The sequence below is a fragment of the Pristiophorus japonicus genome, chromosome 13 (genome assembly GCF_044704955.1).
Source record: "Pristiophorus japonicus isolate sPriJap1 chromosome 13, sPriJap1.hap1, whole genome shotgun sequence".
Taxonomy (NCBI): domain Eukaryota; kingdom Metazoa; phylum Chordata; class Chondrichthyes; family Pristiophoridae; genus Pristiophorus; species Pristiophorus japonicus.
The window spans coordinates 137,656,802-137,680,066 of record NC_091989.1 but is presented as its reverse complement, the minus strand read 5'-3'; the positions used below and the strand labels follow the sequence as shown (position 1 = coordinate 137,680,066).

Below are 23,265 nucleotides of genomic sequence, written 5' to 3'. Positions count from 1 at the left end.
ACTCTATGATATGCCTTCAATTACAAATGTCTGACTGCAGTGACCTGTTGTTTCATAATTCACCTTCTCCATACCTTAATTTTCTTTTCTTCCACTCAAAGCAGTGACATGTTGAGGTGTGGTTGCACTGGTGATAGCAACCCTCAAGTGGTCTTCATATCTAAGTTCATATCTATGTTTGGCACATAGGGGGCAGACCCATCACAGCTAAGCTCAATGTTGTCCGAAAACAATACTCTCACATGTACACTTCAGCATGGGCCACTGGCTGACAGGCAAGAATGGGAATTTTGTTTGCCTTTCTGCTACCCCAGCTGAGATCAGCTAATTCAATATGGACCAGGAATTGTATCTGCATCTTTTCCTGGCCTGCTCAGTTCATAAGCGCATCACACAGCATATTTTACCCATTGAACAAACAGGCCTTTTATTTTCAGCAATCTTTTCCCTGCTGTTTCCTATTATGTAAGAACTGTGTGAGTTCAATTGCATCACTCACCTATAATTCTTGGCAAGAAAAAAGCATGTCTGGCACCTGGGTGGCTTAAATGAGTGCTGAGGTAGTCTTGGCAGAGGAGCAGAAATAGCCAATAAATATTTAAAGTTCTTAAAAGTGCCCACTGTAATAAAAATAATGACTTCACCACTTGAATTTAGTTCCCCTTAACAACCAGCACTGGAAACTGTTTCTGTTATGTGACTGAGCAAAGACATAGAATAGTTTGTCTAAAAAGCTGAAATTCACTTGAGGGGTTCAGATGGCATAATAAACAATCAATGAAGGTTATTTTGTTAACAGAAAATAATTCTTACAACAATGACTACACTTCAAAAAGTGCTTTATTGGCTGTAAAACGCTGTGGAACGTCCTGAGGTCATGAAAGGCGCTATATAAATGCAAGTTTGTTCTTTCTGTAATTAAGATTTATCAAACCATTAAAAATTCCCATACACTTGAATGGACAAGCCCTAACTTTTTAAGGGGGCATTTATCACACAAGTACCGCAACTTCACGCCCTTCCATGTATTTGAATTCAAAGTCTCTTGGCATTAAAAGCCAAAAGCATGATCCAGCTCTGAACATATTCAGTTATCAGTAAGTCAGAGATTGTGCTGTTTTCTAAAAACAGAAAAATTATACCATATAAAACTAATGGCCTGGATTTTGCGGTAAAATTAACTGTGAGGCCAGCGACGCTCATCGTTATTAAAGAGTAAATCGGACAGCAGACTTCCGGCGACCGCACAAGCACAGTTAAATGCAGAAATCAGAAAGTTGATGTCCAAGTTGCCTTGCTCCTACAAAGGTGCACTATACCGGTATCTTGCCAAGAGACTTTGAATTCAAATACATGGAAGGGCGTGAAGTTGCGGCACTTGTGTGATAAATGCCCCCTTAAAAAGTTAGGGCTTGTCCATTCAAGTGAATGGGAATTTTTAATGGTTTGATAAATCTTAATTTCTGCCAAACCTCTATGGCACTGAAAATTAACTTTTACAATTGTGGAGTCTCACTCCTTCAGATTTTAATTATTGTTGGAGAATTATAAAAATTAAATTTTTTAAAACTTTTTCTTTCTGTCTCTTATCTCACTCTTAATCCCATCTTGCTTTCCCACTCTTTATTTTGTTTTCTATACATGATTTACCATTGAATTAACTATTCTGACTGACACTTCTTGGTTCAGACTGCGTCTCAGTAAGGATTCTTCAATCTGATTGGTTAAAGAGACACGTTGTTGCTTGTCCTGTTTACACAGGTCCCAAACCCCTGTAGAGAGCACCTCGCTGTTGTGGATTTTTAACCACCACAACATACAAGATCTGTTGGCCATTGTAAATGTAATGAACGGCTAGCGGCATTCGCTTGCTGCTTACCACAGAATCCGTGACGATATATTCTTCTGCGAAAGTGTTGGCGTGTGTCTCTTTTAAGGCTTCAATTTTATTTATTTTCCGTTTTGAAAAATAAAATTAACTCTCACTAGGATGCAGAAAGCTTCCTGTGTGTATGTCTCTTTCTCACGAGCATAGCTTTGATTAATTAGAATATTTACATTTTCCAACAACAAAGCTGGAAAATGATAAAGCCTTTGTGCTTACCTGAGAAACTTTCAAAATTCAATTAATGTGCTTTGAAAGAAAATATCAAATTTCTCTCTGGCTAGCTCTGTCTCTGAGCTAAACATAGGAACATAAGAACATAAGAAATAGGAACAGGAGTAGGTCATACGGCCCCTCGAGCCTGTTCCGCCATTCAACACGATCATGGCTGATCTGATCATGGACTCGGGTCCACTTCCCTGCCTGTTCTCCACAACCCCTTATTCCCTTAACTTTTTAAGACACTGTCTATTTCTGTCCTAAATTTATTCAATGTCCCAGCTTCCACAGCTGTCTGAGGCAGCGAATTCCACAGATTCATAACCCTCTGAGAAAATAAATTTCTCCTCTTAGTTTTAAATGGGCGGCCCCTTATTCTAAGATCATGCCCTCTAGTTCTAGTCTCCCCTATCAGTGAAAACATCCTCTCTGTATCCACCCTGTCAAGCCCCCTCATAATCTTACACGTTTCGATAAGATTACCCCTCATTCTTAATTCCAATGAGTTGCGGCCCAACCTACTCAACCTTTCCTCATAAATCAACCCCCTTATCTCTGCAATCAACCTTGTGAACCTTCTCTGAACTGCCTCCAAAGCAAGTATATCCTTTCGTAAATATGGAAACCAAAACTGCACACAGTATTCCAGGTGTGGCCTCACCAATACCCTGTACAACTGTAGCAAGACTTCCCAGCTTTTATACTCCATCCCCTTTGCAATAAAGGCCAAGATTCCATTGGCCTTCCTGATCACTTGCTATACCTGCATACTAACCTTTTGTGTTTCATGCACAAGTACCCCCAGGTCCCGCTGTTCTGCAGCACTTTGCAATCATTCTCCATTTAAATAATAACTTGCTCTTTGATTTTTTTTCTGCCAACGTGCATCACCTCACACTTTCCAACATTATACTCCATCTCCCAAATTTTTGCCCACTTAGCCTGTCTGTGTCCTTTTGCAGATTTTTTGTGTCGTCCTCACACATTGCTGACGATACAAAGATGGGAGGAAAAGCAAACTTCTTCCAAGTCGTTCATATAGATCGTAAATAGTTGGGGTCCCAGCACTGATCCCTGCGGCATCCCACTGGTTACTGATTTCCAACCCGAGAATGATCCATTTATCCCGTCTCTCTGTTTTCTGTTAGTTTACCAATCCTCTATCCATGCTAATATATTACCCCGAACCCCGTGAACTTTTATCTTGTGCAGTACCCTTTTATGTGGCACCTTGTCAAATGCCTTCTGGAAGTCCAAATACACCACATCTACTGGTTCCCCTTTATCCACCCTGTTTATTACATCCTCAAAGAATTCCAGCAAATTTGTCAAACATGACTTCCTCTTCATAAATCCATGCTGACTCTACCTGACCGAATTTTGCTTTTCCAAATGTCCTGTTACTGCTTCTTTAATAATGGACTCCAACATTTTCCCAACCACAGATGTTAGGCTAACTGGTCTATAGTTTCCTGTTTTTTGCCTGCCTCCTTTTTTAAATAGGGGCATAACATTTGCAGTTTTCCAATCTGCTGGGACCTTCCCAGAATCCAGGGAATTTTGGTAAATTACAACCAATGCATCCACAATCCCTGCCGCTACTTCTCTAGGATGCAAGCCATCAGGGGATTTATCTGCCTTTAATCCCATTATCTTACCGAGTATCACCTCCTTAGTGATTGTGATTGTGTTAAGTTGCTCCCACGCTATAGCCCCTTGACTCTCCACTGTTGGAATATTGTTAGTGTCCTCTACCATAAAGACTGATACAAAATATTTGTTCTGCGTTTTATTATGGATGCAAAATTGGCATGCTGTACACCTCCTGTTCGCGCCTCCGGGGAGGGGGGCACTAACGGGGTGCAAATATGTCTTTCGCCCGGTGGGGTGTGGCGCTACCGGCTCCCGTGAAATTGCGCGTCTGTTAGCAGAGGCGCAAAACCAGTAGCTCCCAGCTCCTGTCAGTAGCGCCCTGGGCCGCAGCATCTCCGGCAATTATGTCATCGCCATGCGCAGCGACCCATTTTTGCCTCATGGTGGAAATTGGACAGTGCATACGAGGCTGCTGCAGACGATGTCAGCGGCAGACTCGTGGTCGCAAACTATTCCACACTGCGCTCACGGGGCAAAAATTAAAGGGAAGGTTTTGTTTTGTCCTCCGACTTACCGGTCCGGCCTCCATGAGTTTTCCCGCGGGGTCGGTGCCGCGATGGTCCAGCCCGGCACTCCGCTTCAGTGCTGGGCTGCGACCACAGTACCTCGCATCCCTAGTGGAGGCCAGTCAAACTGATGCAGAGCTCGCAGCGTGCCCTCCCCTTTAACGGAAGGGGAGGGTCCTGTGATTGCGTCAGTGCTACGCGGAGCGGCTGCATGGCTCTCCGACTCTCTCGCCCTTAGCACCTGAGACCTGCCCCTGAGAAGAAGTGGAGCGCCCGACATTGCGCTTCACTTTCTCTCGGGGGCGATAATCCGAATTTAGGTCACTGGGCGGGACCTCTGCACCGGGCGCAGGAAGTCCCGCTCGTGAAGGTTACCGCCCCCAAAGGGGCAAAACGCACTTTCACCCCTTATCAGTTGATGATGTGAAAAATTCATTCTGCCTGATTTTTTCAAAAAAATTGGTTAAACTCATCCCAAAATCCTTTCAAACGCAGAAGAAATAGACCCGCTCATTTGTTAGTCAATGCGATTTGCATTGACAGAATCCTAGATACATAATGGGAACAGGAGTATGCCACTCAGCCTCTTGAGCCTGTTCCATCATTCAGTTAGAAATTCCTTGATACCCTTACCAAATAAAAATCTATCGATTCTAGTCTTCAAAATTTTAGTTAATTGTGCACCCACAGCCTTTTTGAGAAGAGAGTTCCAGATTTCCATTACCCATTGTGTGAAAAAGTGCTTTTTGATTTCATTCCTAAATGGCTTTGTTCCAACTTTAAGATTATGTCCACTTGTTCTGGATTCCTCCACCAGAGCAAATAGTTTATCTACCTTATTGAATACCTTTACTATTTTAAAGACCTCAGTTAGATCACCCCTCAACCATCTAAACATAAGGGAATACTAAACAAGTTTATATAACCTGTCCTCATAATGTAACTCTAAGACCTGGTATTCTGGTGAACCTGTGCTGTTCCCCCTCTAAGGCCACTATATTTTTTCAAAACTGAACACAGTATTCCAAATGGGGTCTGACCAAAGCTCTGTACAACTGAAGCATCACTGCCTCTCCTTTTGTATTCCAGCCCCCTTGAGATAAAGGTCAACATTCTTTTTGATCACTCTTTATACCTGTATGCTAACGTTTAGTGATTTGTGTACTTATGAACCTAAGTCCCTTTGCTCCTCCACAGCTCCTAGTCTCACATTAAGATAATATTCTGTTTTGTTTTTTTCTGATCCAAAGTGGATAACATCACATTTCCTCACATTGAACTTAATAGTTTTGTCGACTCACTTTGTCTATGTCCCATTGTAACTATCTGCTCCCATATACACATGCTTAGACTGCGGCATTTCCATGAAGCTAACAAATTGATAGCTTTGAGTTAAACTATCACTGTCAAGCCTATGCTTTTGCCTTTTAATTTTGGTGTTGCTTTAGATAGTTGGAGGATATTAAAAAAACATTTGAGGTAACACGGAGGTCGATGAGGGTAGTGCATTTGATGTAGTCTACATGGATTTTAGCAAGACTTTTGACAAGGTGCAACATGGCAGACTGGTCAGAAATATAAAATCCTATGGGATCCAAGGGAAAGTGGCAACTTTGATCCAAAATTGGTTCAGTGGCAAAGGGTAATGGTGACGGGTGTTTTTGTGACTGGAAGGCTGCTTCCAGTGGGATTCCACAAGGCTTAGTCCTAGGCCCCTTGCTTTTTGTGATCTATATCAGTGATTTAGACTTTATTGTAGGGGCCATGATTAAGAAGTTTGCAGATGATACAAAAATTGCCCGTGTGGTTGATAGTGAGGATGTAAGCTGTAGACGGCAGGAAGTTAAATGGACTGGTCAGATGGGCAGAAAAGTGGGAAATGGTATTCAATCTGGAGAAGTGTGAAGTAATGGATTTGTGGAGAGTTAAACAATGCAAGGAAATACACAATGAATGGTAGGATACTGATAAGTGTAGAGGAACAGAGGGACTTTGGAGTGCATGTCCACAGATCCCTGAAGGTAGCAGGACAGATAGATAAGATGGTTAAGAAGGCATATGGGATACTTTCCTTTATCAGCCGAGGCATAGAATATAAGATCAGGGAGGTTATGCTGGAACTCACTGCTTGAAAGGGTGGTAGAGGCAGAAACCCTTACCACATTTGAAAAGGACTTGGATGTGCAGAAACCTTAATTGCATTTAAAAAGTACTTGGATATGCACTTGAAATGTTGTAACCTACAGGGCTATGGACCAAGAGCTGGAAAGTGGGATTAGGCTGGATAGCATGTTTTTGGCTGGCACAAACATGATGGGCCATATGGCCTCCATCTGTGCCATAAATTTCTATGATATACTGTTTTATACTGCGTAATGTATAATTTCCTAACCAGTCTACTGAATTATGGTTATCCGTTATTCAAAGTATTATAGAAGTGGTAGTGGTATTCTTGGGTTTAAGTATGTGATTATGTAAATCAGCAATGGATTATCAACAACAACAACTTGCATTTATATAGCTGCTTTAACATAATCCCAAGGTGCTTCACAGGAGCATTATCAAACAAAATATGACACCGAGCCACATGAGATATTGGGACAGACAACCAAAAGCATGGATAAAGAGGAAGATTTTAAGGAGTGTCTTAAAGGAAGAGAGAGGGGAAGAGAGACGTAGAGGTTTAGGGAGGGAATTCCAGAACTTGGTGCTTAGGCAGCTGAAGGCACTGTCGCCAATGGTGGAGTGATTAAAATTGGGGATGCACAAGAGGCCGGAAATGGAGAAGCGCAGAGATCTCAAAAGGCTTGTAGGACTGGAGGATGCTGCAGAGATAGGGAGGGGCGAAGCCATGGAGGAATTTGAAAACCAGGATGAAAATTTTAAAATTGAGGCATTGCCATACCGGGAGCCAATGTAGTTCAGTGAGCACAGGGGTGATGGGTGAATGGGACTTAGTGAAGGTTAGGATACAGGCAGTAGAGTTTTTGATGAGCTCAAGTTTATGAAGGGTGGAAGATAGGATGCTGGTCTGGAGAACATTGTAATAGTCAAGTCTAGAGATAACAAAGGCATGGATTTCAGCAGCAGATGAGCTGAGGTAGCGGCGAAGTCGGGCAGTGTTACAGAGGTGGAAGTAGGCGGTCTTGGCATTATTATATCATTATGTTTATTTAGTTATGTAATTAACTTATATCTTACAAGATGGTAGGAAAAATACTCTAGCTTGGAGATCGATAGGGATGTAGAAGTATTAAGATGGGATATGGTTTTAGTAGTGTTGAGAGGTGATCTAGGAATTTGGAAATAATGGGTTGATGGTGTGCGAGAACAGCAGAGCAGGGGGTTGAGTGTAGAAGTACAAGATCATGATCATTGGGAGAGTGATTTGCGGGGAACCTCTGGGAAAAGTGGCAAACCTAACAGTTGCATTCAAAAATTGTTCTGAGTCTGAAAGAACCACCATTCTGAACAGAGTATATAACCTCCATGTGGTCTGATTCTAGTTGTATTTATAGAATCATAGAATAGTACAGCACAGAAGGAAGCCATTCGGCTCACTGAGCCTGCGCTGGTTCTTTCGAAGAACAATCCAGATAGCCCCACTCTTTCCCCATATCTCTGCAATGTTTTCTCCAAGTGTATATCCAATTCCCTTTTGAAGGCTCCTATTGAATCTGTATCCATCACCCTATCAGGCAGTGCATTCCAAATCCTAACCACTCAGTGCGTTAAGTTTTTCCTTTTATGTTCTTATGAATTGTGCTTTTTGAATATCTTGCTACATTTTCTGACTTTTTTTATATTGTTTAAGCTGTAAATACATGTGACCATAGTGCATAGGCATTGTTCTGGAAATGTATTGTTTTTTGCTTTCAAAAATGATGTGAAATATCCCATGTATTCTCCAGTGAGTAATATACCACAATTACAAGTTAATTGAGTTATGCTAACTTGTACAGCCAAGAATAGGTATACGTTTTGGTTTAAAAGGGACTTGGACTGCTTTGGAAAATGTATCACTTGTACATGAGAGCAAGTGTGTCTTTCCTATCTTTTCATTTTGGTTCGTGTCTTTCAATATTGTCCGTGGCACTTTGTCACGATTTCTCCATATATAAAAAAAATAAAGCTTCCTTGTGCTTCCTATTTTCTAAAGTACTTGAGTGTTGTTTTTCAGACGAACGTATGTGGGCAGCATGCCTGGCAGAATCGTCAATGGCTTAAAAACTGTTGGAGTGAATAATCCAGTGTTCTTGCTGGATGAAATAGACAAATTAGGAAAAAGTCTACAGGGGGACCCTGCAGCCGCTCTCTTAGAGGTACTACAAAATGGAATATGTCAGATCTTAAGTTACACAATGATTGAATTGGGCAAGGAGTGCAGTTGACCTAATGCAGTACATTGAACAATACAAATGGTACTGTAATAAGAAGCAAATCTTTGGCAAAGGAGCTTTTATGAATGTTATTTTTCTTGGCTTAAGTGCAAGCACTGAGTTTTGACACAGAAGAGCCTGTGTTTTATCCTTCTATACCGCATTGTATTCAAGCTGTATTTTTGCCAGCAATTAACTGTTTCTAGCTTTAAAATGCTTCTTATCAGAAACATGTAGGAACACATGTATAGCCAACTGGAAACTACAAGTCAACCTTTTAATTTAAAAGGTTCTAAATCACTTCCAGTTCTTCCTTTGTCCAGTGTAGGAATATCCCCATTGCAGTCGAACTTTTGCATTAGTCCTGTTTTGAGCAGGGACTGAGGAAGGGAAGGGGAGTGGAGGGGTGTGTGGATTAGTGACAGGAATTGGACGAGAATGTCTTCACAGTTTTGTGTTGCACTTAGTGTCTCAAATATTTTACTGATCATAGTGCTTATTAAAAAAAGAGGGAAGGGGGGTTCAGTAATGTATGTTCTTGTCTCATTTAACACCCAATAAGGCAGTTATTTAAAAGCATTCTTCTAATATTCCTGTTTGGGTCTCCTCCATAGATTTTTCTCCTTTTATTGATTGCTGTGACTATTTCTAGATAGAAATTAAGCCACCACTGAAAGTGTATATTTACTTCTCGAGAAAGCGTTAAAGGTTCTAGGAAATGTAGTAGTTTACACTGGATACATCCACCACCTTTTTCTTGGCTTAGAAGTGAGTACTGAGTTCTGTTGATGGTTTAATGGTCACACGTGCTATTTATACTAATTGTGGGGGACCTGTTGGGCAAACTATTCCCTGCTATTAGCTCAAGAATGAAATCTGGCAATAGTGAAAATGTGTAACAAGTTGGGGAAAATGTTAGCGTGAATGTTTTCTTGGAAGAATCACTCAACACTCAGAGTCGGTTCCAACGCCAATGCGGCCTTTATTTTCGCCGGCTGGGAGGAAGCCTCAGGACTGGATCCAGGCACTTCTCTCCAACGAACAAAGAAATTCATCGATATTTATATGTTTTACAATAGTTCTTTACAGTTACTCAGCCCACTTCGGCTGGACACAATCCAATCATAACGATTATAGATTACATATAGGTTTCTTTAACCCAATAGAATTCCCCTGATACCTCAGGGGCTGTATGTTCGGTTTTTGTCAGCTCGGGCTGATTAATGACCTCGTTATGTGAGGTGGGCCCCCCCCTTATCTCTGTTCCTTGGGCTCTGCTGTGTGAAGTCCTTAATCAAAGGACATTCCACATCCGATACTATAATGGTTCGTTATAGTTATCTTGTCTCAAGTGAATGAGCCAAGGAATTCCCGGTAGTGGGCCTCACAGGGTCATTGCTCGGTCAGCCCCAGTTCATTACTTGACTAACGGAGTTCCCATCATGCTTGGGCAGCTATTTTATATGTGGTCACTTTAAAGTTCAGATATATTCAGCAGGTGCCTAATGCCTAGTGTTTTGATATATTCAGCAGGTGCCTAATGCCTACAATAGAAAATAATGTTATGGTTAGAAAATTATTTTGGATTTTTTTTTATGTACAATGCTTATTTTATAGCAGGTGTTCAACATTTTCTTCTTCCAATTCTCTAAATTAGTTACATTTTATCAGAATAATTCATTTTCCTCATTTATCTTCAGGTGTTGGATCCCGAGCAGAATCATAGCTTCACTGACCACTACTTAAATGTCTCTTTTGACCTGTCCCAAGTACTTTTCATAGCTACAGCCAACACTACTGCTACCATCCCTCCAGCCTTGCTTGATAGAATGGAGCTCATCCAAGTGCCAGGTAAACAAATCCTAAAGTGTTAAGTTTTGAAGCGAGTGTTGCAAACCTTTTAAAGAAATGATGACTCTCATACACCAACTGCCTCAACACTTAAGAGAAATTGCACTTTGGGAGATTTGTTTATCGAACAACAATCTCTATATACCAGCACTGACGCAAAGCAACATTTCAAAGGTTCCCTGTGGGACTGGATAACTGGAATTTTTTTGAACTTAATCTAAAAAAAATTACTAGTGATTTAACTGTGCTGTCAGCTCTCTGTTAACATTATAGGACTAATTCTATACAGCCAGCAGGGAGTGGTGCAGGGAGAAATTGGTTTGAAATTGGGACACACAGTCCATTGTTTTCCATCTGTTAAAATTAATAGATGGAAAATCATAGTCTGTGTCCTCATGATTTCCCATAATGCTTCCCTGCATGAAACTGGGATTTAATTGGGTTTCAAGATGTTGGGGAACTGCTTACTTACTTGCTTACATGCGTGTTTTGAGCTTTATTTTCTGAGGCCTGAGGAAGAAGCAAGAGTGGATAGTATAACTTGGATACACTAACTATGCAATGATAAGAGCTACTGTACTCAAAATCAGTACATGTGTGGTATAATGCTCATAATTCTCTCTTCATTCTTCATTTAATTAATGTGACAAGTAACCTATAGGAAGCTGCTACCTTAATGACCTTTTTGAAATGTGAACTGATATAATAAACATGTATTATAAGGGCTATCCGTACATTGCCAAGTTTGAAGCTCGTGCCAATATGATTTTTATTAAGCTGAAGTAAATTTTGGCTCACAACATTGGATATTAAAATTTGAGTAGGCATTAGCCAACAATTGTTCAATTTACTTTTCCTTGGGGGTTAGGATGGTTGCCTTTTGATGTTGTAATTTACAAATCAAATGCAAAGTTGGTCTATTCACCATCAGTTGTATTCCTGTTGTTTGCAAAGGGTATAAAGAGAGCACACTACCCAGCTCAGCACAAAACAGCAGCAACTTGCATTAATATAGTGACTTTAATGTAGAAGAACATCCCAAAGTGCTTCAAAGGCATAAAATAAAAATGAGCACCAAGCTAAAGAAGGAGATAACAGATGGTGCGACCAAAAGCTTGATCAAAGAGGTGGGCTTTAAAGGAAAAGAAAGGAGGTGGAGAAGTGAAGTTGTTTAGTGAGGCAATTTCAGAGCATGGGGTCTAAGCAGCTAAAGGCATGGCCATCAATGGTGGGATGAAGGGACTGGGTGATGCACAAGAGGGATTAGGGACCTAAATGGAGATCTATTGGTGGAGGCAGAAGCATGGCTGAGGTATTAAATGAGTACTTTGCATCGATGTTTACCAAGGAAAAGGACTTTACCAGATCTACGGTAAACGAAATTTACCGGGATACTGGATGAGATAAAAATAGATAAAGAGAAGGTACTAGAAAGGCTGGCAGTAATTAAAGTGGATAAGTCACCCAGTCCAGGTGAGATGCATCCTAGATTGCTGAGGGACATAAGGGTAGAAATTGCAGAGGTGCTGGCAATTGCAGAGGTGCTGGCCACAATCTTCCAATCTTCCTTAGGTACAGGGGTGGTGCCAGAGGGCTGGAGGATTGCAAATGTTACACCCTTGTTCAAAAAAGGTGAGAAGGATAAACCTGGCAATTACAGGCCAGTCAGTTTAATGTCAGTGGTGAGGAAGCTTTTAGAAACAATAATCTGGGAGAAAATTAAGAGCCACATGGACAAGCATGGATTGGTAAAGGAGAGCCAGCACAAATTTGTGAAAGGCAAATCGTATTTGACTAAATTGATTGAGTTTTTTGATGAAGTAACTAACAGAGAGAGTGGATGAAGGCAGTGCAGTTGATGTTGGTACATATAGACTTTAAAAAGATGTTTGATAAAGTACCACATATTAGGCTTGTTTGCAAAATTGAAGCCCATGGAATAAAAGTGGCAGTAGCAGCATGGATACAAAATTGGCTACGGGATAGAAAACAGATAGTTATGGTAAATGGAGAGAGATGTACAGTGGAACTCCCCAAGGTTCAGTACAAGGACCACTGTTGTTTTTGTTACACATTAATGACTTGGACTTGGACATACAAGCTACAATTTTGAAATTTGGAGATGACATGAACCTTGGAAGTGTAGTAAATAAGGAGGAAAATAGTAATAAACTTCAAGAGGACTTTGGTCCCAAGTTTCCACATGATTTGCTCCTGATTTTTAGGAGCAACTGGTGGAGAACGGAGTATCTTAGAAATCGCAATTCTCCACATTTAAGTTTTCTGCAGTTCTAGTCAGGTAGAACAGTTTCACTTTTGAACAGAATTTTTTTTTCAAAAGGGGGCGTGTCCGGCCATGATCTTACGTGGTGCAGGCTCGAAGAGCCGAATGGCTTACTCCTGCACCTATTTTCTATGTTTCTATGTTATGTGTTACTAAGGTTAAGGATACAGTTTTAATGCGTTATAAGTGTCCTATACCTACATAAACAAGTGTTACATACATAGGCAATTCCCAGTACTGATTAGTTCACCAGCTTCAGCATTGTGTTCTGACCACCTATCTGTCAGCTCTTTTTTGCCTGATATAATTTATATCCCTTACAATTCCCCCCTAATGGCTCTTGGCTATATGCCCAAGATAGGCCATTTCCCAATTAATTCCTCATGGGTGAGCTTCCAGGGTTGTCCTTTTGCTTGGATAGTGCTACTTCCCGAGCTGCAGGACCTACCTGTTGGCTTTCCCATCAAGGTTATACTAAATAAGCCCTTTCTGCCGGACTGTCTAATTTCCCTTTATTCAATGTTTTAACTATTGTATGGGCTAGGGCCTGCCTCTTATGTCGGTTACACCTTTTTACAGGATAATACTAGCAACATGACTTCTCTTGCACTACAACCAGTACATTGAGTCCAGCATAGTTCTTGTATAAGTCCTGTCTAGCCAACATTTTCTCAGTGTTTGAATTATGCCCTGCCTGGGGTATCCTCTGTTTCTTCTATCTTTCCTCCACTTGGGGTCTTCTCTACTCTGCCGAATTTCTGCCCTGCCTGGGGTATCCTCTACGTTGTCAAATGGTGTCCAATTCAGTCGAGTTTGTTCCTCTTTCAGTTTGAATATTGGTTTTCATTGCGGCCCGATGGCCTTCGCATAACCTCTTCAGGTAATGTCCATCGTCGTCCCATCGATGGTTTCCTCCTTTAGTTAAGAGGTTATAATAAACCCTTTATATCTGTCTCATTAAGCGGGGTAAAGCAAAAGTCAGTATCCATAGTGGTGCATGAGGTGTTCCTTTCTTCATTTTAGATGCCGTGGTGCTCACACATCAATCTCCATTTCGTAGTCCTATGTTAGCGGGGTGATATTCAAAGTGCACCCGTCCACTTGGTCATATCCACAGTCATCTTTGATCATTCGCAGTGGATCTTGACAGAAAGCAGCTTGGTTATTTTTTATAACAATCATCTATGCTGAGACTCTTAGTACTGTTGTTCTCCTCAGTTACATTTTTGGATTGTCATTTCTCTCCAACAATCCCTGTAAGGGCGTCAATTATCATGTGCAGGTCTATAATGTTTACTGTTGCAACTCCCGCCGTGTATCCTGCGCCTATCATTTCTAGTATCCCTCTTTTCCCCCGGTCCCACTTTTTACCACATTAAACTTCATGGTTTTTGATTCAGGGCCTTTAAGTGCTCGCAGGGTCAGGTTACTATACAGGCATATGGGGCCCAAGTTTCCACATGATTTGCGCCTGATTTTTAGGAGCAACTGGTGGAGAACGGACTATCTTAGAAATCGCAATTCTCCACATTTTTTTTTTCTGCAGTTCTAGTGAGGTAGAACAGTTCTACTTTGGAACAGAATTTTTTCTTCAAAAGGAGGCATGTCCGGCCACTTACGCCTGATTTGAAAGTTTCCACAGTGAAAACGTACTCCAAACTAAAGTAGAATGGAGCAAGTGAGGGGGGAGGGTGGGGAGGGGAGTGGGGGAGGGGGGGGGGGGGAGAGAGGGGAAGGGGGGGGGGGGAGTGAGAGAGAGAGAGGGGGGAGGGTGGGGGAGTGAGAGAGAGGGGGGAGGGGAGTGAGAGAGAGGGGGGAGGGGAGTGAGAGAGAGGGGGGAGGGGAGTGAGAGAGAGGGAGGGGAGAGAGAGAGAGAGAGAGAGAGGGGGGGGGGAGAGAGAGAGAGAGGGGGGGGGAGAGAGAGAGGGGGGAGGGGAGAGAGAGAGAGCGAGAGGGGGGGGGAGAGTGAGAGCGAGAGGGGGGGGAGAGAGAGGGGGGGGAGAGAGAGGGGGGGGGGGAGAGAGGGGAGGGGGGGGAGAGAGAGGGGGGGGGAGAGAGAGGGGAGGGGGGGGGAGAGAGAGGGGGAGGGGGGGAGAGAGAGAGGGGGAGGGGGGGAGAGAGAGAGGGGGAGGGGGGGAGAGAGAGAGGGGGAGGGGGGGGAGAGAGAGAGAGGGGGTGGGGGGGAGAGAGAGAGGGGGTGGGGGGGGAGAGAGAGAGAGGGAGGGGGGGAGGTCAGGTCGGATCCAGTCCGGGAGCGGGAGTCGGGTTGGGTCCAGTGGGGGGGGGGAGCGCGGGTCGGGTCGGGTCCAGTGGGGGGGGGAAGGCGCGGGTCGCGTCGGGTCCAGTCGGGGAGCGGGAACAGGAGCGCGGGTCGGGTCCAGTCGGGGAGGCGGGGCGCGGGAACAGGAGCGCAGGTAGGGTCAGGTCGGGTCCAGTCGGGGAGGCGGGGCGCGGGAACAGGAGCGCAGGTAGGGTCAGGTCGGGTCCAGTCGGGGGGGCGGGGAGCGGGAACAGGAGCGCAGGTAGGGTCAGGTCGGGTCCAGTCGGGGGGGCGGGGAGCGGGAACAGGAGCGCAGGTAGGGTCAGGTCGGGTCCAGTCGGGGGGGCGGGGAGCGGGAACAGGAGCGCGGGTAGGGTCAGGTCGGGTCCAGTCGGGGGGGCGGGGAGCGGGAACAGGAGCGCAGGTAGGGTCAGGTCGGGTCCAGTCGGGGGGGCGGGGAGCGGGAACAGGAGCGCGGGTAGGGTCAGGTCGGGTCCAGTCGGGGGGGCGGGGAGCGGGAACAGGAGCGCGGGTCGAGTCGGGCGGGGGGGGGGGGGTGGTGTCGGGTCTGGTCCGGAGGCGGGGGGGGAGCAGGGAGCGGGTGTCGGGTCTGGTCTGGTCCGGAGGCAGGGGGGGGGGGGGGCGGGGGGCGGGGAGCGGGTGTCGGGTCTGGTCTGGTCCGGAGGCAGGTGGAGGGGGGAGCGGGTGTCGGGTCTGGTCTGGTCCGGAGGCAGCGGGGGGGGGGGCGGGGGGCGGGGAGCGGGTGTCGGGTCTGGTCTGGTCCGGAGGCAGGTGGAGGGGGGAGCGGGTGTCGGGTCTGGTCCGGAGGCGGTGGGGTGGGGGGTGGGTGGTGGGGAGCGGGTGTCGGGTCTGGTCCGGAGGCAGGGGGGGAGCAGGGAGCGAGTGTCGGGTCTGGTCGGGGGGGGGGGGGGGCGGAGCAGGAGCTGGCCGTGGGAGGAGCCTTATTCACGCAGCCCCAGTGAGGCCATTCAGCCAGGGCTTAGGGGCTGCGTGCTTCGGGCCCCTCCCACACAGTTCGGCGCCTGGAGCTACTGCACTTGTGCGCGCATGTGCAGAGGTCCCGGCACTGTTTTCAGCGCAGGGATCCGGCTCCGTCCCCCCACAGCTCGTGCTGGCTGCGCCGAGGGCCAGAGGACCTGCCAGTAGGTGGAGAATACCGAGGATTTTTTTAGGCGCACTTTGTGGCGCGAAAAACGGGCGTCCAGGTCGGGACTGCGCCGTTCTAGGCGCCTGTGGAAACTTGGGCCCATAGTGTTTAACCAGCAGAAGTTGGGGATGGTTATTTAGGAATACAGTAATTATTCGCTGACATATCCTAAAGTGTATCTTATCCGTGGACTGCCTTATCAATCCTCCTTTTGCCCCAGCGTTCATAGTTGGACATGTTTGTGGTGTTGGGGGTGTGGTAGTCTGGGCCCTGGTAGTGCTCATTGTTGCTAAAGCCGTGTTGGTGGGTCTATCTCCACCCCTCCACCACCATTCATAGATGTTGAGTGAAATCTGCAGCCCCTTCCCCCGGGGTGCAGTATCTTTGTCTCCCCCTCCTGGTTATAAAATACACCGCAGTCTTATTCGCACTAATTATTGGTCCCATATTACTGGCCCATCCCCAGTGTTGTTTCGTTTCATTGTTACGTTGTTTTATGCCCGTTATTTAAGTCTACAGTTGCTCCATCCGTCACCATCAGTGTTTTTGATTCTTTATTAAACTAATGTCGCCCGAGTCCCTGTAATACAGGCCTTGCCGTCCCTCAGCCTGTTGTCCTTGATATGAGGCTGCGTTACCCCACGTTGTTTCCACGAGCACTAGAGTCCTGTAAAAACAATATTTCCCGGTTGTCACCGGTTAGTTAATGACCATGCTTTTTTAACTGGGTCCAGTGATTCCACTTGCCGATACCCCTTATAACTACGCAGGCGCACATGTCCCTTACCATCCTCACCACCATCTGATTGGTCCCTTTGGGGTATTTGGACCTTCTGTTCCTTAGTGTCGTTCTCGAAGTCCTTGATTACTTGCTGATCTCTAGCCTGTGCTTTTAAATCATGTAACTGTTTACAGAGTTCCGTCACAAATCTCCGTATTCTGTCTTTATATGGTCCTCACTTCCTGAAACCAAATCTTCTGGCAGTCTCATTTTTGCCTGATCCCTACTAAAGTGCAGGCCTATTTCATTATCTTCCCTGTGAAGTGTGTACCTTGATCTGAGTCCAGCTGTAGTGGCATTCCCCATCGGGGTATTATTTCTTCTGCTAGGATCCTGGCCACAGTTTCTGCTGAACAATTTCTAGTGGCAAAAGCTTCTATCCACTTCGTAAACTGGTCTATTATCACTAGGCAGTATGTCTTCCCTTTGTTGCTGGGTAACGGTCCAGTAAAATCTATCTGCAAGTTTTCCCAGGGTCCTTTCGGTCGGGGCTGATGTCCCATTCTGACCTTTACTTTCCTCCGAGTTGTATTTTGCGCATGTCACGCACCTTCTACAATGGTCCTCTATATCTCTACCCATTCCCTTCCACCATCTGCATCTGGACATCGAGCTTATCATGTTGGTATAAATTTAGTAGGCTCCCCTGAATGCATTCCGGGGGCCACCACATTCCCATCTTTCCTCCATATCCCGTCGGTCCCTTGTTAGGCCCCTCTCTGCTTCCACCCCTCCTTTTCCTGTGGAGTGGCTTCCCCCTGTACCTTTACTTCCTCAGACCCAATGCTGTGACCTGGGCTTCCCCGGCCAGTGTACCTCTCTCTGCCACCCGCTTGGCTGTCTCATCTGCCCATGCATTTCCCTGTTGATGTTGATCAGTGTTTTATTGTCCCTCCTTCTGAAGTCATGTGTCCCCGTTTACTCCAGGCTATCATAATCATGCACTACTCCAAAAATATACCGACTGTCTGTATAGATGTTTACTCTTTCCCTTAGCCAGCCTCAGAGCCTTGGTGAAAGCCACCAATTCAGCCACTCGAGCTGATCAGCCCTTCTAACCGTCCTTCCTTTCTAACCTGTCCGCTGCTATCTACCACTGCCCATCCCATCCGTGGTGTCCCGTTGATATAACGCCGAGACCCATCTACATATAGATCCATGCGTGCTTCCTCAAGCCTGACTACTTCCCTCGTCTTCTCCTGTCGGGCTACACTGATGCTCCTATCCCTGCGTAATGATCCGTCCTGCAGGGTTGTTACAGTTGTCTTTTATTGTTACCGTCCCTTTGGCGGGGTAAGAGCATTGCTTCCCACCTTGCCCTTCGCGCGTCGGATACCGTTTTTAGCCTTCCTGTGTTAAGCAATTCTACTCAGATACACTGGGTATGTGTCCCAACATTACTATGCCACTGGCCTTTGCCTGTCCCCATGTAATGATCTTTACTGTGGTGGGTATAGATGTGGAAGGGCCTATTCTGGTCGGGTAATCCCAGGGCTGGAGCACTAGTGAGAGCTTGTTTTTCCTGCACTAGTTGAATAGCCCTAGTACATGTCTGACCCCTTTCACGGTTCCTGGCCTGGGCATTGATTGAATTGCTTCTTTTTTGTCCTCTGGCATCTGTTCTCTTCCCTTGTGATATTATGTATCCCAGATAGGTTACTTAGCTCCTTCCCACCTGCACCTTCCTAGGATTTATTTTTAATCCCGTACTCTGTAGAGCTCCTAGCACTGTAGTTAAAGCTAGTACGTGTTGTTGTTCTGTACTGGAGGCAATAAGGGTGCTCACTTCTTTGCCTGTTGGGGGCCTCGCCTTCCTGCGCCTCTTCCCTTATTGCAGCTAAAACATATCAGGGGTGATGCGCGGGGGTGTGTCTCCTCCCCTTTGTCTCTGCTGCTATTTTTGCTATCTTATCCCTTTGTTCTGACTTTAACTCCTCTACGTGTTCTGCCCAGTTTCATCGTAATCATGCCCCACTTTAAATCCCAACTTAATTTTTGCTGTCTTCTGATGGGCTTCTCCTTCGCCTTTAAACATCCCGTGCTTGTCAATCTTTGCATTTTTGCTAGATCTGCCATTCCCCATTTTGTACCTCTGGTGTCGCTTGGTGCCAATTTATTGGACCCGTTTTGGCTTTTACCAGATTGTGAATGTCTGCTAAGGTTAGGTTATGGGCGTCTAACATTTATTCCACTTTTTTCCAGAATTTTGTACTCCTACTATTTGCTTTAGGGGTTGGTAACTCATTCAATAGAATTTGTCTCTCCTGTGGGCTGAGGAGTACCTCCTGTATGGTAATGTGGGCTGCTCTACGGCCGTTGGTGGGAATTGTAGTAGTGTGTATTGGTGCCGCTGATAGGTAGCCATTATCATGTGCCGGGGGCCACTCTACGCTGCACTCGTTATCCCAGTCTGGTTTACTGTTTGGTTGGGTTTGTGGACGACACTTACCCACCGTGGGGTACATCGGCTCTATTGCCATAGGTGATGGTGCTATGGCTGCGCACTGCACTATCCAAATGGTCTCTTTCAGCTTATTTATCTTAGCTTCTAACTCTTGAATTTGTTTTGCTTGAGTATCTATTTCTTTTATCTGTCCTCTGTAGCAGGCGAGTATTATTACATAGGCTTGTTCTGTTCTATTTTTATTCTGACTATCCCACCATTTCCTCTGTCTGTCAGATGAGTCTTCTGGCTGCCATCCTTGCTTTTTCATTTCTTTTTATTAAGAAACCCACATGGAAAGAGTTAACTCCTTTGCAGGTTTGTAAGAAGGCCTGACGTCATTACGTGACTTCGTGTAATTTTTTAAACCTTTCCCGATATCAGAATTTTTTCCAAGTCTTTGTGCCTTCAAAACTTGCTTAGAAATTAGGTGCCCAAATTTCCCCAAGAGTTTCCCCCATTTTTTTGGAGTAAGTAGCTTTTTTTGGAGTAACTTAAAAATCGCAAATTTTCCCATTTAACTTGCTCCAATGCAAGTCAGTTAGTTAGGCTTTTTTCTAGTTTAGTTTGTTCTCTCCACAAGGGGGCATGACAAGCCACTTACAGCTCTTCTGGCCATAGAAGCAAATTTGGCCAACTGAAAGTTACTCCAAACTAACTTAAGCCAGTGTATGTGGCCACTTTTGTAGGCACAGAAAAACCTTACCTACATTTAAGAGATCAGCGCAGGTAGCCAGAGATAGGGTGGGGTGGGAGGTGAGTTTGAGGATTCCAAAGCACTAAAGACCTTCACAACATTACAACATTACAACTGCACAACATCATCACAAATAAATGAAAGATAAATCAGCTACAGAAAATAGAGCAGACCTACCTTGCTGACTGCAGAACGCACCAGCTAGCCCTCCTGCCAGGGCTAGGGGCGACAGGTACACATGATTCTAGGGGTGAGGGATTTTTACTTTGTGCAGTTGACCCTAACTCTTGAGTGGTCCTAATGGAGGATAATTCAGTTTTGATGCAAAATATCTTTTATTGTAAATTTTACAGTGCACTTCAACGATACCAACAACATCAACAGCAACAACAGGAAAGATAGACTGCACTCAGCCCTCACCCACATCTCGGAGAAAGTGCACTTCCTTATAGGGTCGGTGATGGTGGTGGGGGCGGTTTGGGGCCCGGCTTGGGTCTGACTGGTGCGTGGAGTGAAGTGGGAGTGGCATTTGAATCTCCAGCCTTTGTGCCCTTATTGCAGCTCCCTCATGGCATCTGCCATGGTCTGCACACCCTCTGAAATGTCCGCCCTGACATCCCGTCTTAGTGCAGAGATTTCACCCGACAGTGTCGCTACCTCATCATGCACCCCACTGATGGCCACCACAAGTGATCTTGTGAGGGCATTGGTCTCCTCACCCAATGAAACAACCTGATTAATCTCAGCTGAGGGCTGCCTTTCAGGAGAGACTGGTCGGCTCCTCCTTCCCCTCGCTGTGGGTCTGCCTAGTGGCACCCCTCCAATGCGAGGCGCAGATGGGACAGTGGGGGACTGGGTGTCCCAAGGTGCATTTCCTGACCGCCATTCGGACCTGCGACCTCGGAAGGTGTGAACCCATGGAAGGTTGCCGAGGAGCTAATGGAGGGTTCTGGCAGTGTGATGTCCTGTGATATGTCCTGATCCATCGGTGCATCACATCGAACTGTACCGCTCTAAGCGGCTGGGGAAATTTGGGGCCAATGCATCCGTTAAACCAGCAGAAATCATTAGTAAAGCTGTCATTAGCTTTAAATTTTTCTAAACTTCCAATTCAAATATTTGCCAAAGATTTTTTTTAATTGATTTTAAACGAGATCACACATTTTTGATAGCTATTTTGTTTACTGAAATTCAATTTAAAATAAGTACTGGCAACTGTGGCTTATTTTTCTTAGCTCTATAAATTATAGTCAAAACAATCAGGGAAACTGCCACACTTTTTACATTTTCACACAAGCTATATACATTCCAGCATTTCATTTTTTTAAGGTCCTGTTCACTGAGCAAATCTTGTGTTTTATTTCTCTCAGCAACATTTCCTGATTCCCAGTTTTTTTCCTTCCTTTGCTGAGCTCGCATAGCTTAGAACTTTTCCCCTCGTTAATTTCAAACCCCTGCTTCTTTAGACTGTTTGAGACTTTTTCTCGATAAGCACCGTCCATTTTGAAAAAGTTTTCAAACCCGAAATTTAAATCTCCTTTACTGCAGTGAAACTTTCTCGTAATTTAAAATCATTATCAACATAGTGTCTTTTATCTCTCCCAATATTCACACTTTGAAACAAAGCCAAGATTTCACTGTGGTCATTATGAAAATTCGGCTTTCATTGGTTAATATCTTTTTCACAGCCAATATCAACTAGTATCTCTTTCCCAATTAGACGTTCAATTTGTTTTCCTTTTAGCAGTCTAGTTTCAAGGTTGCGTCTTCATCTTTTGATAAAAACAAGCTGACCTTTGTGAATTCAACAGTCAAGCTTCCATGCGAACACTTTCACTTAGAGACAGACATTCACACCAAATACAGCTTATCCTATGTTTTTTCAGCAACTTGATCGCAAACACTTTTTTTGTCTGGATATGTTTACCCCTCTACCAGATTCCGTGTACTGTTTCCAAGCCTTTAGACCCTTCTAACGTCCGGCCGGACTAACAATACTGCTTGCCTCCCTACTCTGGTTACTCTGACTGGAAGTGCCAGTTTTATTTTTCATCTTTTCTCTGTTAGCACTTATACCCGGGACCCTTTTGGTCCATATCTCAGAGACCCCCCCCTTGGTCTTCATTTTATCCCACTGGCCAGTTTTCCGAAACATCCTGGGATCCCAACCCCCTTTTTCGGTTGTATTCTTTCTTTTTCAGACAATACACCTATCCCCAACCTTGGTTTTCATCCTTCCGTGGTTCGTTATAACTCAGTTATACAGATTACCCACTTCTAGTTCTTTATACAGATTACCTTCTTCCTCGTCAATGCTACAGCTGCAGGTGGTACAAAGACATACTCACTGCCATTGCTAGCTGCCACATCATCCAGGTCGGAGGATCTGTACCCTGCTTCTCTCCTTCGGGGCGGACTACCTGATATAGGTAATCGACACCTCGCCCTTCTGTTGGGGTAAAAGGAAGGTTTCTGTTCCTCGGGATAGATTACCTGATATAGATAATCGACACCTTGCCCTTCGCCCTCTGTATAATGACCACGGAAGTAAACAAACAAAACCTTAGGTTTAACCGGCTTTATTTCGAGCACTGCAAGGGAGAGTTCACTCGTGGAACCTTCAAAATACAAGAGGTTTCGAGTATAATTTATACAGGTTTTGGAGAGGAGCTACCCTCCTACATAATCATCGATAGGTCTATTGCTATCAGCGGAGTTACATTGATTTGTCGACTCTTATCAGACTGGCTCTGAGTGGTACATGCAGATGTCCATCTCCCATCATTGGGCTCAAATTGCCCCAGGAGTTGCCCTGCTTTTTTTGGAGCAAGTAGCTTTTTTTGAAGTAACTTAAAAATCACACATTTCCCCATATAACTTGCTCCAGTGTAAGTCAGTTCGTTAGGTTGTTTTTTAGTATAGTTTTTTTTCTCCAAAAAGGGGCGTGACCAGCCACTTACGCCTGTTTTTGGCCATGGAAGCAAATTTGACCAGCTAAAAGTTACTCCAAACTAACCTAGGCCAGTGTATGTGGCCACTTTTGTAGGCACAGGAAAACCTTACCTACATTTAAGAAATCAGCATCGGGAGGGGGGGGGGGAAAGGGAAGGTGAGTTAGAGGATTCTAAAGCACTAAACA

The 23,265-nt window shown here is 44.8% G+C and overlaps 1 protein-coding gene across 1 annotated transcript in view; it reads left to right on the top strand.

Moving 5' to 3' along the window:
- lonp2 (lon peptidase 2, peroxisomal) overlaps nucleotides 1–23,265 on the top strand; it is a 135,059-nt gene that overhangs the window by 55,927 nt on the left and 55,867 nt on the right. Inside the window, exons 8-9 of the mRNA XM_070898045.1 lie at nucleotides 8,444–8,585; nucleotides 10,343–10,493. Coding sequence (XP_070754146.1) covers nucleotides 8,444–8,585; nucleotides 10,343–10,493 — 293 coding nt within the window. The remainder of the gene's footprint in view (nucleotides 1–8,443; nucleotides 8,586–10,342; nucleotides 10,494–23,265) is intronic.